At 49.8% G+C, this 13,665-nt stretch overlaps 2 protein-coding genes across 2 annotated transcripts; both read right to left on the reverse strand.

Annotated features, from left to right (window-relative positions):
• Positions 1 to 282: 282 nt before the first annotated feature.
• LOC120820214 (calcium homeostasis modulator protein 2) lies at positions 283 to 2,761 on the reverse strand. Its single transcript, XM_040177734.2, has 3 exons — positions 2,592 to 2,761; positions 1,783 to 2,398; positions 283 to 1,282 (listed from the first exon to the last, which is right to left on the reverse strand). Exons 2-3 carry the CDS (start codon positions 2,332 to 2,334, stop codon positions 869 to 871), a joined length of 966 nt encoding a protein of 321 aa, XP_040033668.1. The 5' UTR covers positions 2,335 to 2,398; positions 2,592 to 2,761; the 3' UTR covers positions 283 to 868.
• A 703-nt stretch (positions 2,762 to 3,464) lies between these two features.
• calhm3 (calcium homeostasis modulator 3) lies at positions 3,465 to 13,125 on the reverse strand. The gene is made up of 4 exons (XM_040179463.2): positions 12,600 to 13,125; positions 10,729 to 10,856; positions 10,507 to 10,634; positions 3,465 to 4,775 (listed from the first exon to the last, which is right to left on the reverse strand). Exons 1-4 carry the CDS (start codon positions 12,884 to 12,886, stop codon positions 4,323 to 4,325), a joined length of 996 nt encoding a protein of 331 aa, XP_040035397.1. The 5' UTR covers positions 12,887 to 13,125; the 3' UTR covers positions 3,465 to 4,322.
• Positions 13,126 to 13,665: the final 540 nt, after the last annotated feature.

Consider the following 13,665-nt stretch of genomic DNA (forward strand, 5'->3'; position numbering starts at 1 on the left):
CCCTGCAATATTGTTACGAGTACATAATTTGATGTACAATGGGAGAGACAATCTTTGAAAAAAAATCCTAGAATTAAGAGGTTCTTTAACTATTGGAGGTAAATGGAACAAGCTTATAGGTTACCCATTGGTTTGTCTTCGTTCTCCGTGTTCCCCGCCGCACGTACAGGATGTGGACGCAGGCCTCTTTCCATTGACTTGCAAACCAGAGCATTAAAATCTATTTAACCCAATTCTTGTTTTTGAATAAACCATCAGTACAGAAACAGGTACCATGCCAAGTTGAATGTTGGGGATTTAATACACAACAACACCTCCTCCTTTATTGATGAGACATTCAAAAAAAGGACTGCTCAGCAGATGTTTGAGTTATAAATGGACTTTACATACCCCACACAAGATGACTAAATCCGGAAAACATAAAATGTCATACCTAGTGATAGCTAAACTGTATCATTCAATGAGGAACCTGACTTAATTCCATTTGTACCTGGTAGTGATAAGCTTTTTCCTTGACTAGTTTCAGGCTGCCTCGAATTTGATTTGCAAATGAGCCGGGCAAAGTCAGCAGGCTTGTCAACAAACACTTTGAACATTTAGTCTGCCACACTACACGTAGTAGCGTAGCAGTCAGTAATCTACCAAACATGTGTGGAACTTTGGGGATTAACAGGTTGTATTGATAATGACATAAAGGTTTAAGTAGGCTTCAAACTAAATGGGTCTTGAAATCGACAGACATATGATTTTCGACATTCAGAAAGTCACTAAGACTGTGGGAAAAAGTTCTGAAATAGGAAAAGAGAAGACGACCGATATTTGATGACCCGCTCTGTTTGAAGCACACTGACGTTCAGTAAGGATCTGCTCAGATGAGCATGTCCATCTCTTTTTCTATGGCCTCCATGTTATTCTCCAGGCTGTACGTGGCCCATTTGTTGAGCCTGCTGTACAGAGGCAGTCCTGTCTTCTCCCTGTATAGGTAGATACCAGTCACTCTGTTCCAGTTGGTGCTGCAGATGGGACCGGCCCTCTGGTGCTCAGCCAGCTGCTCCTTCTCCTCCGCCTCCAGAGCCACAAAGCCGAAGAAGCTTTTAACGTTCTCCGCAGCCAGTAGGCGGGCATGGACAGCTGCAGTGCGCTGGAAGAGGGTCTTTTCGCTGGAGCGATACTGAGACCAGTAATCCTCTTGCTGGTGGCCAAGTGGAGAGGAGCAGCGCTTCATGCACAGCATCAGAAACACCGTCAGGGACATTACTGCCACCAGCAGCCAGCCAAAGAGCTGAAAGGATCAGAGATCATTGAGGTGGACACCATTTGCAGGTTCCGATAAAATGGATCAGGTGCATTTATGTTTGTTGGTTAATATTTATACTTGTCTAAACATCCTCAGTAAACGCAATGTATCTGGCCACCTGCACTAAAGACTGACATTATGCACAGAAACAGTAGGCAGATGGATACAAATGTTTTAACCATAAACACTCTTAGCGTGCAAGATTGTAGGTGTACTTTTATGTTGTTTACAGAGTCAGGCAAGCTGTTTCCATGTGCTTCTAGTGTATAAGGTAAGCTAGGCTAACTGTGTCCTGTGTCATACATATATATGAGGAAGTGTTTTTATTTTAGGCTTCATTATTTTTAAGAATATAAGCAAATAAATCCCTCCCAAAATGTTTTCCTGGCATGGGTTTTCGGTATAATTGATATTTCACATGTGTAATAGCTTGTGAAATGTCAATGGATTGTCCTGCAAGAACACAAATCAAATACCTCTATTACCTGGGATTCATATTTCAGTCGTCGCTCAACTTCGGCCCAGAAGCTTCGCAGTTCCGTTGGAACACTGTCTCGACATGGGAATTTAGCCATTACTTTCAACCCACGACCTGAGGGGAAGCCCTCTAGCGTGCTGGGATCGACAAATTCGCTGAGGGCACACATGTACGCCTGGCCCTGGAGCAAAGAGAAAACCACCCATGTTATTGGAGCCACCAGACTCCGACCAACAATGGTTCCCAGCAGCGCGAAGGCAGAGGCTCCAGACAGCTTTCGGCAACTTCTGAGCCGACACTCAGACACAAGGTCCCACGTGCTCTTGTTCATCATTATTCCCACCAGAAAAAAGGCCAGTGCTGGTACACCTATAGCAGCGAGGCCGTAGAGGTAGTTCCTCCCGGACGAACAAGGACATTCAAAAGCAAAAACGTTGAATGCCGTCTGGCTGGCCACAGTGCCCAGAGCTATCAGACCGTTGAAGATCATCACGTCTTTACTCTTGAAGAAAAGGGCCATAAACTTAAAGTTCTCTGTGACGAGTGCTGCAGCAGCCATGTTTGGATGTTGGGTGTTTTCTGAGGATAACACTTACAGGAGTTTGCTTTACAGGAATGTCGCGCTGCAGACAAAGAAAGAAATGGAAATGTTTTGTGACACAACGGATTCACTTAAGTTGCAGAAAAAGTCAAACAATTAGGTCATCCTCAATCAAAAAAGAAGCCAGAAACTCAGGGAAACATACTCAAATTAATATGTTAATATGTATCAATGCTGCCACATTAAAAGCAAAGAAGGAAGTCATGCAAACTCACGCTTTGCCAGTGTCCTGAGGCTAGTCATATGACTCAGACTTTTTAATCCATTTTTAACATCAACAGCAAAGACTGTTGAAAGATGAGTCCCAAAACAAAGTCAACTTTATACATAAGACTGGAAAGAGAAGTCTCTGCTTTGAGGCTGTGTTAGCAGCCCGGGCACCAGTGATGAGTCATAGTCAGGAACTGCCCTCCAGTTTCCTCCTCAATGGAAAAAAATGTGGTCTGTAAATGAAAGCATGTGTTGCTCACAGAGCCATAGTGAGAAAGAATAAATGAAAAAAGCGGGGCAAACCAGGAATTGGGTGGCTGCTCCAAATGCTCGGTCTGACTCTGGCTTAACGGCTCGTATTTGCAAGCGCAAACTTATGAATACCAAGGTAAAATAATCAACAGGCAATTCCAACTATTTAAAAAAAGTTAGGCTAACTTCTTACCCTTCCTTCTCATTTGTAAAAAAATCCCAAAAGATCCAGTTCTGGACCTGTACACTCTTTTTCTCATGTACTGATCCGACAGGTTATAGGGTTAGTCTCTCACCACTGACCACAATACATTTTGACAAAACTACTGTTTGCCATACACAGGAACAAATTGGCTGAAATGTGTATTGTGTATATTACAAAGATCTCACCATTGGATGACTTGTACCATAATAACCTCAACATCCATAGCTTTTTGAATGCTTTGGTTTATGACAGAATACCTGTCAAACAAATGGCATTCCCATGAGAACATTACATGAAACTGCATGATACCAATGGTTTGTGGATATTATGTCGCTAAAGGCAAAGTTATAAAATCCTGTTTTTATTGTGTTTACATTTGTTTGTTTACATTACGTTTACAAAAGAAAAAAAATCGAAGCTATTCCATTTTGAGGGGATGTTTTTAATAGGTACTCGAACAAAAAGAAAATTAAGAAATATTTCTGTACATTGGTTAAACACACGAGCCGATGCAGAACTGCCAACCACCATTGAAAAAAAAAACTATTAGCTGTGAGAAGCACTGACAGCACATGAAAAGTACAAAAAGAACAAAAACACAGAAATGGAACAGAAGCTAACCCCATGGCCAAAACTTCTAAATAAAATAAAAGTTCTAAATCATCTTTGAGAGAGTCATATAGTTATTTGATTCCATAAGTCCTTTTGCATGTTTCCAGCAATCTGTGAACAACCTATATGTAAACTAGCGAGACCTCACACTGGCATAGTCAAATTACCCTCCAAACACGGTTTGGCCCAGACAGTGCCCATTGTTTTTATAAGTCAAAAACACATAAGAATAAATGCCTTCTGAGGGAATTATTCACTCCTGTGAGGATCTCTGTGGCAGCTACATTTGCTCAATGACAAGATGGAGTCCATTTTCTGAATCATTAGTCAGTGGACCTTTGACCAGTCTGACTTTAACTCAGTCTGACTTTAACAAGACCTACTACTGCATGGCCGTACGCCCGCCAGAAAAAGTCAGACTAGAAAAAGCTTCAGCTTCAGCTTTGGTGAAGGAAAGATATCCCACAGCGATTATTTCTAATAGACTGGTAGGTTACCAAAGAGGGAAGTCACAGAGAAAGGGACGGATGAGGATGAGACAAAGGATGAGAGAGCACTTTCAACCCATATACGTAGATCAGGGTAAGAATAAAGGAAAAAAATGGGGAAAAAATGCCCCTGATTTCTGACCCTGACCCCCCCTGCAGCTTTTACGGCACAGTGTGTCCTACACATCCGAGTACATGGTCTTCCCTCTAAGGTCCTCCCAGGTAACACACGTTTGGGGCCTGTGGGCTATCCTGGTGACATCCAGCTCAGGTTTACTGTGGTACCACTTGTCGAGCAGCTGGTCAACCTGTTCCTGCTTAGAGATCCCGTAGAGTCTCTCCTCCCTTTCCTCCCACTCCCACTCCCCTTTGGGGTTGGCGACGAAGAACGGGTAGGGAAGACGCAGCACTGCATCCTCCCTCATGTTCTCGAAGAACTGCACCACGCACTTGCGGGCGAAGTCGCGGGCATGCAGGACGCAGGTCTCGTCGAAGAGCTTCTGCTCCACGTCGAGGTAGTTGCTCCAGTAGCGTGTCTGCAGGGACATGGCATGGTTGTCGAAATAGGGCTTGACAATGCGTCCCACTGCTCCCAATACAATCAGGAAGAGGAGGATGGACCAGCCGATTGCCTGGACAGAGTGAGGATGGTTAGCAAACACCAGACACCAACAAAAGCACCAGATGTTCATAATACTACATGCAGAGGTTACAAAACCCTGATGGCATGACTAGTGCGACAACAATTCAGCAATGGAGGTTGAGTATGTTGGGTAGTTTAGTATAGACCAGCTCAGACTCATTTCTGATTCTTTTCAATTTCAAGTAGCAGCTAGTCATAGTTAAATGTGAAATAGCGATACTCCCTACCCCATGTAAGAACTGATCACGCTAATATTTGCAGCGGACGTTCAAAAGATCTCTTCAGGGGGGGGCATTGGTGACAGCCTGGGCTCCACATTACTTCCGATAACTTCACAGAGTAGATATGGGAGCGGGACCCCCTGAAGGGTCAATCACAATATAGCCCCATCTCATGGAATGTCAAGCCCATTCAATGCGTCACTATCTCCAAAGTTGGTGACAATTCAAGATGGAGGTTAAAAAAATAAAGATTAAATAAATATATCCCAAACCGTGATTGAATATGATTAGTTAATACACGATACTACATATACCAACAAACCAGAGAGACAAGAGACTAACCTTCAGCCCAGATCTTACAGAGCATACTGCTGACTCGTGGTCTTCATCACATGAAAAGTACAAAACTGACACGGGCGTGAGGCGGAGCGAAATGCAGCACAACGGCACGGAGTGTTTGGTTAACACTTTTATTGAACAGGGCCTCACAGCAGGCGTTCAGGCACAATGAGAGGCAGAGCAGAGTGCGTTCCTCAGGATCGGGGAGGAGATGCCGGGAGACAGCTGGTGCGATCGCTGGGCCGGTCGGGAATCCGGAGCACAGGGGCAGAGGCGCCGGGCAGTCCAAGGAGCAGGCAACAGAAACCCGAGGCGCTCAGGCAGGACTCGTGGTCGGGGACAGAAGGCTGAGGTGCTCACCGGGGCGGAGACAGACGAACGGGTCGGGAACAGGCAGTAGAGTGCTGGAGAGACTTGCATGACGCAAAGAACAATCTGGCAATGACAGGCTGGGTGTGCAGTGCTTATGTAGTGGGGCTGATTGTGAATGCGAAGCAGGTGTGGAAGGCAGGAGAGTGACTGATTGTGGATGCGGGGCAGGTGTGGGAGATCGAGCTGGCAGGTGAGTGTGACAGAACCCCCCCCTCAAGGGGCGTCTCCTGACGTCCCAAAAAGATGTCACCGAGGGAGGGAGGGGAGGGTTCTGGAGGAGTCTCCTCAATACTCCTGAGACTCGGCCCGGTCTGAATTGTGAGCCGGGTGGACGGGGATCCGGGGGGAGGCCGCGCCGTTCTCCTCTGCGGACTCCTCCGATGATGAGAAGCAGTCCTCCGTCTCGTCAGGGCCGGCTGTGGACGTAGCAGTGCGGGTATTGGGACGGAGCCTCTTGGCTGCTGGGCGGGTCCTGGAGGGCTGGTCCGGGTGTTGCTGGTGGAAGCTGGTGATAAGCCGAGGGTCGACAATAAAACCGGCGGGGACCCAGGATCTTGTCTCCGGACCATAGCCCTCCCAGTCGACCAGGTACTGGATGCCCCTCCCCCGGCGGCGAGAGCGGATGAGGCGTCGGACAGAATAGACAGGGCCTCCATCTACAATGCGGGGAGGTGGGGGGGCCGGGGTGGCGGAAACGAGAGGGCTCTCCACCACAGGCTTAATCTTAGAGACGTGGAATGTAGGGTGGACACGCATGGTCCGCGGAAGCTTCAGGCGGACTGCAGCAGGGTTGATGATCTTGAGGATCTCAAATGGGCCAGTGAACTTCTGGGCCAGTTTCTTGGAGTCGTCACGAAGGGGAAGGTCCTGGGTCGATAACAAGACCTTCTGGCCCACCCGGCAAGTGGGCGCAGTGGAGCGTCGGCGGTTAGCAGAGGCGGAGTATCTAGTCACCGACCGCTGGAGGTTGGCCCTGGCCTGGGCCCAGGTGCGCCGACATTGGCGGATGAAGGTCTGTACGGCTGGGCAGGAGACCTCCCTCTCCAGGGCTGGGAACAGGGGTGGTTGGTACCCATGGGCGCACTGGAACGGGGAGAGGCCGGTGGACGAGCTGACCAGTGTATTGTGGGCGTACTCCACCCACATTAGTTGCTTGGACCAGGTCGACGGGTGGCTGGGGACCATACACCGGAGAGACGCCTCCATCTCCTGGTTCTTCCGCTCCGTCTGGCCATTGGACTGGGGGTGGAACCCCGAGGACAGGCTGGCCGTGGCCCCGATGAGGGTGCAGAACTCCTTCCAAAAGACAGAGGTGAACTGTGGTCCCCGGTCCGAGACCACGTCCACAGGGAGACCATGGAGTCTAAACACGTCGCGAAGGACCACCTCCGCAGTCTCTTTGGCCGACAGCAACTTAGGCAAGGAGATAAAATGCGCCATCTTGCTGAACCGGTCCACCACCGTGGATCACCAGGATGGCGGTGTGCCCTTGAGATGGTGGTAGGCCGGTTACAAAGTCCAGGGATACGTGGGACCAGGGGCGATGAGGGACGGGAAGCAGGTGCAGGATTCCAGCCCGAGCCTGGTTGGAGGACTTGTTCCGGTTACAGACGGGGCAGGCTTTTACAAACTCCTGGACGTCTTTGTTCAGGGACTCCCACCAGAACCGGTGCCGGAGAAATTCTCTGGTTCGCTGGATCCCTGGGTGGCAGGTGAGATGGGTACTGTGGCCCCACTGGAGCACCTCAGACCGGAGTTGCCTCGGGACAAAGAGTCGGTTGGGTGGGCAGGCGCTGGGACCTGGCTGCTCCTCCAGAGCTGCCCCTCCAGAGCTGCCCCTCCAGAGCTGCCTGGACCCTCTCCTCGACTCCCCAGGTGATGGCAGCCGCCAGGCGAGCCGGGGGAAGGATGGTGTCCGCCTCTGTAGTACCCTCCTCCTCCCCCTTCAGAAATAGGCGAGACAGGGCGTCGGGCTTGATGTTGCGGCTACCTGGTCGATAGGAGAGGGTGAAATTGAAACGGGTGAGGAAGAGTGACCAGCGGGCCTGCCTGGAATTTAGTCTTCTGGCCGTCCTGATGTACTCCAGGTTCTTGTGGTCGGTCCACACCAGAAACGGCTGTTTGGCCCCCTCCAGCCAGTGCCGCCACTCCTCCAGAGCCGCCTTTACTGCCAGGAGCTCTCGGTTGCCGATGTCGTAGTTTCTCTCTGCGGGGTTCAGACGCCGAGAGAAGAAGGCGCAGGGGTGGAGTTTCTGGTCGTCGGCGGTCCGCTGCGACAGGACGGCCCCTACGCCAACATCCGAGGCATCCACCTCCACTACAAATTGCCTTTCTGGGTCGGGCATGCGCAGGATGGGGGCGGAGGTGAAGCGGCTCTTCAGGGTCTGGAAGGCGGAGTCGGCCGCAGGTGACCATCGGAAAGGGACCTTGGGGGAGGTGAGAGCCGTGAGAGGGGCTGCCACCGTGCTGTACCCTCGGATGAAGCGGCGATAGAAGTTCGCGAACCCCAGGAACCGTTGTAGCTGTTTTCGAGACTCTGGCACCGGCCAGGCGGTGACAGAGGATACTTTAGCCGGATCCATGCGGATGTCCCCCTGACCGATAATGTACCCAAGGAAGGACACAGAGGGGGCATGGAACTCGCACTTCTCGGCCTTGACGAGAAGTGCGAGTTTTGCAAGAGTCTTTGGAGGACCGCCTGGACGTGGTGGATGTGGTCCTCCATGGATCTGGAAAACACTAGGATGTCGTCCAGGTCTACAAAGACAAACTTGTCAAGCATGTCCCGTAGGACGTCGTTGACCATGGACTGGAAGACGGCAGGGGCGTTGGTGAGGCCAAAGGGCATGACCAGATACTCGTAGTGGCCGGTGGGCGTATTGAAAGCCGTCTTCCACTTGTCCCCTTCTCGGATGCGGACCAGGTGGCCCCCTCCAGGAGTTCAAACGCTGAGGAGATGAGGGGGAGCGGGTATCGGTTCTTTACCGTGATGTCATTGAGGCCCCGATAGTCTATGCAGGGTCTCAACGTTTTGTCCTTCTTTTGGACAAAAAAGAACCCAGCCCCAGCCGGGGACGAGGAGGGACGGATGATGCCGGCGGACAGAGAGTCGTTGATGTAATCCTCCATTGCCTTTCTCTCTGGGGCCGAGATGGAGTAGAGGCGGCCCCGGGGAGGGCTAGTGCCAGGGAGGAGGTCAATGGCACAGTCATACGGCCGGTGCGGAGGCAGGGAGGTAGCCTTTGACTTGCTGAAGACCTCCTTGAAATCGTGGTACTCAGCCGGGACGCCCGCCAGGTCCGGGGCTGAAGTGGGGCAGGATGGGGGCTGGGGGACGAGGGCTTGTTTCAGGCAGACTTGATGACAGGAGGCGTCCAGCCCCTCTCTGCCCCTCTCTGTCGCCTCTCCTCCTGCCGGGCAAGGATGCGTCGGTCAACTCGCCGTGTTAGCTCTAGGAGCTCATCCAGGGAGGTGGGTAGGTCGAAGGACACCAGCTCGTCCTTTACATAGTTCTCCAGGCCCCGCAGGTAGGCGTCGCACTGAGCCTCGGTGTTCCACCTGCTCTGGCGGGCTCGGGTGCGAAAATCTACGGCGTAATCTGCCACCGCACGGTCTCCCTGGTGGAGGTTCAGGAGACCGCCGGCGGCCTCTGGGCCTAGAGCTGGCGGACCGAAAACCTTTCGGACCTCGGCGGCGAAGGACTGGAATGACCTGCAGACGGGGGTCTGGCGTTCCCATTCCGCCGTTCCCCACAGACGGGCCCTCCCAGTGAGGTGATTAATGGCGAAGGCCACCCGGGCCTCCTCGGAGGCGAAGGTGTGGGGCTGCAGGGCAAAGAGGATGGAGCAGTTAGTCAAGAAGGGAGAGCAGCTCTCTGGGTCTCCGCCGTAGCGCTCTGGGGCTCCAATCCGGGGTTCGAAGGCGGGGCCGGGGGGAGTCGGCGGAGATACAGCTGCGGGGGGTGCAGCTGGAGGGCTCTGTGATTGCGTCTGGGAGATCCTTAGGGCGAGCTGCTGGATCTGGGCGACCAGGGCGGTGAACGTCTGCTCCTGAGCGGCGCTGGCCTGTTGGCTGGCGGCTGTCGCCTGGCGCACCTCAGCCAGGGTGGATGTGAGGAGCGCCTCGTGCTGCACGAGGGCGCCCTCGACTCTCTCCAAGCGCTGCTGTGGTGAACCGGTGTGCGCTGGCTCCATTTTGTGGCCAGATTGTACTGACACGGGCGTGAGGCGGAGCCAAATGCAGCACAACGGCACGGAGTGTTTGGTTAACGCTTTTATTGAACACGGCCTCACAGCAGGCGTTCGGGCACAATGAGAGGCAGAGCAGAGTGTGGTCCTCAGGATCGGGGAGGAGATGCCGGGAGACAGCTGGTGCGATCGCTGGGCCGGTCGGGAATCCGGAGCACAGGGGCAGAGGCGCCGGGCAGTCCAAGGAGCAGGCAACAGAAACCCGAGGCGCTCAGGCAGGACTCGTGGTCGGGGACAGAAGGCTGAGGTGCTCACCGGGGCGGAGACAGACGAACGGGTCGGGAACAGGCAGGGTCGAAACCGGGAGATCAGTCCAAAGTAGAGTGCTGGAGAGACTTGCATGACGCAAAGAACAATCTGGCAATGACAGGCTGGGTGTGCAGTGCTTATGTAGTGGGGCTGATTGTGAATGCGAAGCAGGTGTGGAAGGCAGGAGAGTGACTGATTGTGGATGCGGGGCAGGTGTGGGAGATCGAGCTGGCAGGTGAGTGTGACAAAAGCTCCATTTAGGTGTATGCACATTAGGGTCGTAACAGCTTACTTGTGAATAGCAACGAACGTAACGGGAGACAGCTTTGCGGAAAGAACTGTTCCTGAAGATAATGTCCTCCTTGCAGGGCACTTTGGCCATGACTTTGATCACATCCAGACCTGTATTGTTGGGCAAACCTGCAAAAATATTACATTATACATCAAACAGACCAATCATGCAAAAACACAGTGTTAGAGTAGATTGCATTGAATATTTATTTTTTGGAATTACCTGAGAAGAGTGCAGGGTCTACACTAACACTGAAGGCACAGATGAAGATCTTTCCATCCATCAAACTGACCAGTATCCACACCATCGGTGCCAGCATCGCCCTCTGTAGCATGGCTGAGAACAGATACCTACAAGGGGACATGGATGAGTTTTCATGCTCATACTTTCCACAGTTTGACCCTTTAGCGTTGCGTCAGCAGCATGTGCAGGAAAAGTACAGCCATAGTAGTTATTTTGCCAAATTTGATTTGTCATGTGTCATTTGGACGATATAGTGCCAAATGAATACTGGATTTAAAGGATAAACAACGTTATTTGTTATCAATGCATAACAAGCAAGATTGCAATCTTTGTCCAATAAGAATCATTTAATATGTATCTAAAGAAAATCCTGGATGTAAAAAGTGGCATTAAACAGTGGTAATTAAAATACCTCCGTGGATACTGCTGTCCTCAGTTATTACATCTTCATTGGTGATAACTTCTAAAACAGTTTATCAACTTAATCATTTGCTGTTACAAATGGCCTTTATAGTATATTCCATTTTGGTTTCTGTCATGAGTATATTTAAACTGCTCTAATTTAAGTTTTAAAAAGTGCTTCTTCTAAGCACAGATACAGCCAAGACTTCAATGGTTGTTCTTCTGGAGCATTTGATATCTTAACATCCGCTCTGACGAGTTCAAGACATCCTATGGGGTCCAACAATATGAGGCAGAATTGACATAAAAAGGCAAAAGACAATGGCGCAATTGGCTACTTAGCTGGATAGCCATTCCTTCTCCAGAGCGGCAGGGAGTGAGGCGAAAGAGCCGTTAGTACCAGCTGGCACATTAAACAAGTGTGGCATGAAAGCATGGTGGAATTAGAAAGCAAGCTAACTAGCCAGCTGTTTGTAGGTTAAATAGATAGCTCGCTAATTCCATCATGCTTTAATTATAAACTGTTACAGACAATCATCTGGTGATCATCTGGCCAAACCGGGGCGAGTCATGGATGAAGCACGAGTCCTACGTTGATCCTACGGGTAATTCTCTGCCATGTTCTAATTCACCTCGCTCATAATAACAATATTCCCCATTTAATTATGCAGATGATACTGAAGTCTATATATCTCCTTCTGGGCCAAGTGGTATAGCAGGGACGCTCTTCATCAGGGTTCGATCCCCTGCTGTGTATGGACCGGTGTGAATGGTTAGGAAGAGTCCTCACAACTCATCAGCTGACAGTCTGAATACAGATAAGCATTCCCGGCAAGGGGATGGATCTGTGGCTGTTGCCCATGAATATCTAGGCCTAGACTTCCTCTTCTGCAACTCACTTTTTGCATTCCCATGAGCAATTCGAGACGTGTGTCTAAAGGTGGAGGTGAGAGATCATGTATACGGCCAAATTGTTTCATAAATTGAAAGTTTATGAGCATCTTAAGACAATTCAATGTGTGGTCATTGTCTAACAATAGCCAGTGGTTTCAAAGATTTGGTCAATGCACTCTGCCTCCTTTTCTTTCCACTGACCGTTTACCTGCATCAAACCAAAGTCTGCTCTGCTGCAGGTCGATACTAAATGGCAAGAGCTTTTCCAGTCTTCGGTTTGCTCAAAGCGCTTTTACATTCCTTGTCATTCTACTCATTACCATCATACACCTCCATCAGGACTCCATCTAACCTTTCACACACAGCGGGCATGAGCCATTTGAGGATAGTTATGAACAATTGGGACCACAAACGGAATCGTTTTCACCCATTGTCATTCCGGTAGCAGGGACGAAGATGCTCTGGCATCCTAAATCGGCCACACTGAGTAAATAGCAACTGCACTGAGAGTACATACTGTTTTGGTTAAAAAAAAAAGTCAATCTTGGACTCACTTTACCACAGCAGGATTTTTGGATCTTTCCCCGACGGGTCTCATCCACTCGTCCATCATGACGCCTGTATGACGGTTGACCAGGACCCCGACAAAGAACAGTATGACAGGCGGGACGATCATCACTCCCAGAGAGTAGAGTTTGTTGTACTGAGGAAGGCACGGGCAGTTAAAGTCAAAGCTGGTGTAGAGCTTGACACTGACTAAGGCCAGGACGATGCAGATCCCATTGGAGATGGACTCAGAGTTGGACTGAAAGTACTGCAGGACTAACTTCATACGCTCCATAGCTTAAATATACTAGTCACAATATCTAGCAATGTGATCAAACTCCTGCTGCTCTGGTTTTCAGTCCAACTAGTGATGAAAACAGACCTTTTCAGTTGTAATTGACATCAGAAAAAATGTGAAAATATAATTCTCTGAAGAAAATCTGTCCTCTTATTATCAATAAACAATTCAGCAGTCCCCGTGCTCTTGTTATAGGTCTGTGACGGAGTCAGTCCTGCAGTGATCCAGGGAGAGTCAGAGTGCATGAATAGACGAGGGCAGGTGAGAGCGCTTTGAGGCCACACCCTGATTCCCAGCAACGGATCCTGTAGGGCTGGAATGTACATAGCATGAAACAAAACTACAAAGCACATTGGACGGTCACGTCACACTCCTACTGTAGCCTTTTCCTTGTGTTACTTAGATATGTTCAAGAGCGGTTAAGATACATTGTAAACACGCCAAACCTTGATTTTGTAAAAAAATAAATTAAAAAAAGTCCGAAGATTACAGTGCCAGAGTCTTAATGTACCAGTGTATGCATTCCAGTGTTTCTCTGTCTGCCTCACTCCTCTCCTTCAACCATGAGATCCATCAGTTTGCGCATGAATGGTTGACAAAAATAAGCAGTTTTAACAACTACATTATGTTGGAAGACAATGACTATGAACATCACTAGTTTAACAGTCCAGGACTCTGCTACACACATACAACACCTATATAGGTTCTCAGCACGGCCGTGAACGAAAAACAAATTACAACCGCAAACATTGAATTATCAAATAAAAAAATCCCAG

This window comes from Gasterosteus aculeatus, chromosome 6 (genome assembly GCF_964276395.1).
Source record: "Gasterosteus aculeatus chromosome 6, fGasAcu3.hap1.1, whole genome shotgun sequence".
In the NCBI taxonomy this organism is placed as follows: domain Eukaryota; kingdom Metazoa; phylum Chordata; class Actinopteri; order Perciformes; family Gasterosteidae; genus Gasterosteus; species Gasterosteus aculeatus.

What these genes read in the sequence shown, in the direction of transcription:
- LOC120820214 (XM_040177734.2), bottom strand. Translation starts at nt 2,334, where the DNA reads ATGGCTGCTGCAGCACTCGTCACAGAGAACTTTAAGTTTATGGCCCTT. An exon ending in GACTGAAATATGAATCCCAG is followed by an intron (nt 1,283 to 1,782) that starts GTAATAGAGGTA and finishes TGATCCTTTCAG; the next exon opens with CTCTTTGGCTGGCTGCTGGT.
- calhm3 (XM_040179463.2), bottom strand. Translation starts at nt 12,886, where the DNA reads ATGGAGCGTATGAAGTTAGTCCTGCAGTACTTTCAGTCCAACTCTGAG. An exon ending in AGACCCTGCACTCTTCTCAG is followed by an intron (nt 10,635 to 10,728) that starts GTAATTCCAAAA and finishes ATATTTTTGCAG; the next exon opens with GTTTGCCCAACAATACAGGT. An exon ending in ACGTTCGTTGCTATTCACAA is followed by an intron (nt 4,776 to 10,506) that starts GTAAGCTGTTAC and finishes CACTCTGTCCAG; the next exon opens with GCAATCGGCTGGTCCATCCT.